General features: G+C 37.7%; 1 protein-coding gene across 1 annotated transcript in view; it reads left to right on the top strand.

Moving 5' to 3' along the window:
• Positions 1-2,512, top strand: part of LOC105157574 (DNA-repair protein XRCC1) — a 4,722-nt gene that overhangs the window by 523 nt on the left and 1,687 nt on the right. The window contains exons 3-7 of the mRNA XM_011073984.2: positions 30-296; positions 402-590; positions 888-999; positions 2,043-2,128; positions 2,414-2,506. Coding sequence (XP_011072286.1) covers positions 84-296; positions 402-590; positions 888-999; positions 2,043-2,128; positions 2,414-2,506 — 693 coding nt within the window. The 5' untranslated portion in view covers positions 30-83. The remainder of the gene's footprint in view (positions 1-29; positions 297-401; positions 591-887; positions 1,000-2,042; positions 2,129-2,413; positions 2,507-2,512) is intronic.

Here is a 2,512-nt window from a genome sequence, read left to right as displayed (position 1 = left end):
GAGAGAGAGAGAGAGAGAGAGAGAGAGAGAGAGAGAGAGAGAGAGAGAGAGAGTGGAGGAAAGGACTTTGGTGAGCCATTATCATGTCTGAGTCAAATGCAAGAAAAAGGAATTTGCCCTCGTGGATGAATTCCAGAGAAGAGGAGAATGATGATGGTGAAAAGTCCAAGCAACCAAGAACACATGGAAAGTCAAACAAGGACCAAAAAGCATTTCATGTGGTATCCAAAGTCGCAGAGAATTCTGGCTCTGGCTTTGCTACTAGCTCGGGCGCCTCGGATTTCTCCAAACTAATGGTACTATAGTGATTTGATCAGGCATTCTGTGTTCACTTGTTGATAAGATGTGGGCCTTTTGGTTTTAGCATTTAATTCAAAAATCAATGTCTTGTTTGAGTGCAGGAAGGGGTAGTTTTTGTGCTATCTGGGTTTGTGAATCCAGAGCGCGGTGTTCTGAGGTCGCAAATGCTGGAAATGGGGGCTGAATATCAACCTGATTGGACACCGAATTGCACCCTGCTCATATGTGCATTTGCCAATACTCCAAAGTTTAGGCAAGTTGAAGCTGATGGTGGAACTGTTATCTCAAAGGTTCAACATATTCTGCACTGAGCTATGATTTGTTTTGGATTTAGTATATGGACATGAACTTGTTTTGTTTGGTTGATTGTGATTATGGTGGTGATGAGAATAAAGTTTCAATTTTCCCCTTTATGCATGCTAAATTCTAGGTTTCTAACTGAAAGTGTGAACTTCTTGAGTGGCCATTTTCTTCAGTTTCTTTTTCAAACTGTCAGCAGTGTTTATTCTTTTCTTTCTTCTTTCCACTTTTTGTTTGTTAAATCCATCATCGCCATAGAAAATGGTGACACTTTCCATCTCGTGTAGGACTGGATATCAGAGTGTTATAACCAAAGAAAACTTGTTGATATTGAGACCTACCTACTGCATGCTGGTAAACCATGGAGGAAGCAAAGCATCTCTCATGAAGTTCGAGAAGGTCTATGCTTCTCCCTTCCCATCTATCTACCCATTCGTAGGTATTAATGTTTATATGAGTGTATTTATATACAGCAACGACATAGTTCTACCTGTTTAACAAATCTTGGCAGCTTGTACTTCTGGGGTAAACGTCCATTGGTTTAATTCTCATTCTTTTCAATAAAGCTGAAAAGGACAGTATTTTATGGTAGAGTTCAGTTTATTGATTTTAGTGAGGATCCTTTGTACCTGCTGTGAGGACTTATTCCTTGGCTAGAGGGATTTCCAGTGGTCTTTATTCAATAATTACTTTAATGTTTTTCACTGTATTTTATGTTGTGCTTATAGCCCTTGTACTTTCTACCTCTTAGGTGAGGGGAAGGACGAGCAAAACAGCATGCTTCATGAGTTAATATGCCTGTTGCATAGGGAAGATATTTGATGTCGCAATTGTGTCAATTCCAAAACGCAGATTCATAGATTTGAGGATATACGCTCTTTAGTTACTTAGGGACTGGTTGTGAATTTTTAACATCTTTCTGGAATTGTTAACCTCAAGCTAAGGCAGATTTTGATTTTGTATCACAACTGCCTTTATTGAGATGGGTAAAATTGTTGTAGATATTTTCCCTCCACGAATGACCTCTGGAAGTAGAGGTTGAAATGTAATTGGCGTGGGTGGTAAAGTTAGAAAGTTGTCTATATTCGACCTCTGTGCATTAGGTTGTGAACCTGTTTGCAATATCAGGTATAGATTTTTCTGACTGGTCCTGGAATGGGGCCTTTGCAATCTATTCCATCTTTTCATGATTCTTGAATATATTTGATTCAGGTTTGTCAACAGTTAATAATTGCATGTTATAAATGATGCCTTTATCTTAGTTGATAAAACTTGGTTCAAGTTAGCAGTGTGTTTTTATCCCCCTCCTCTTTTGCTCAAAATGCTACCTGCCAGCTATAATCCACTTCTGCCCTCCCATGCAGTACAGTAGAGTGGTAAGTTCATATCTTCATACTCAATGAGATTATTATCTGACTAAAGTATCAAATTCTGCTTTTCAGATATAAAACAGTCCACATCAAGCAAATCTTTAAAACAAGAAGAAAAGGTGCATGTGCATCCAAAAAAGACTACTGGCTCTTCTAAGGTACTTATATTTTTCTCATTTTGTGGGGAAGAAAACATTTTTTATTGCTTATGCCCATGTACACAAATTGTTCCTTCATTCTTATGACTGGCATCATCCCTATACATTGGTTTTTGGGCACAATAAGATTTTCTGCTTTCATAATTGTTTGATTTAATAAAAAATCTTCCCATATTCAGAACTGGCAGCTAAATGAATGTTCGGTGATTGACTAGATGTCATAATTTCTTTGTGCTATTTATACTTGTACTTTATCATTTATTATTCACGGTACCTTTCTTCCAGATGAAAGGTTGCTTTTCTCCTGCTAAAGTGAAGAAATGGGCTGTTGAAGATCTTAGAAGAACCATATCATGGCTGGAAATTCAAGATGAAAAGGTAAAA

This window comes from Sesamum indicum, linkage group LG3 (genome assembly GCF_000512975.1).
Source record: "Sesamum indicum cultivar Zhongzhi No. 13 linkage group LG3, S_indicum_v1.0, whole genome shotgun sequence".
NCBI lineage: Eukaryota > Viridiplantae > Streptophyta > Magnoliopsida > Lamiales > Pedaliaceae > Sesamum > Sesamum indicum.
This window is presented reverse-complemented; position numbering and strand designations above follow the sequence as displayed.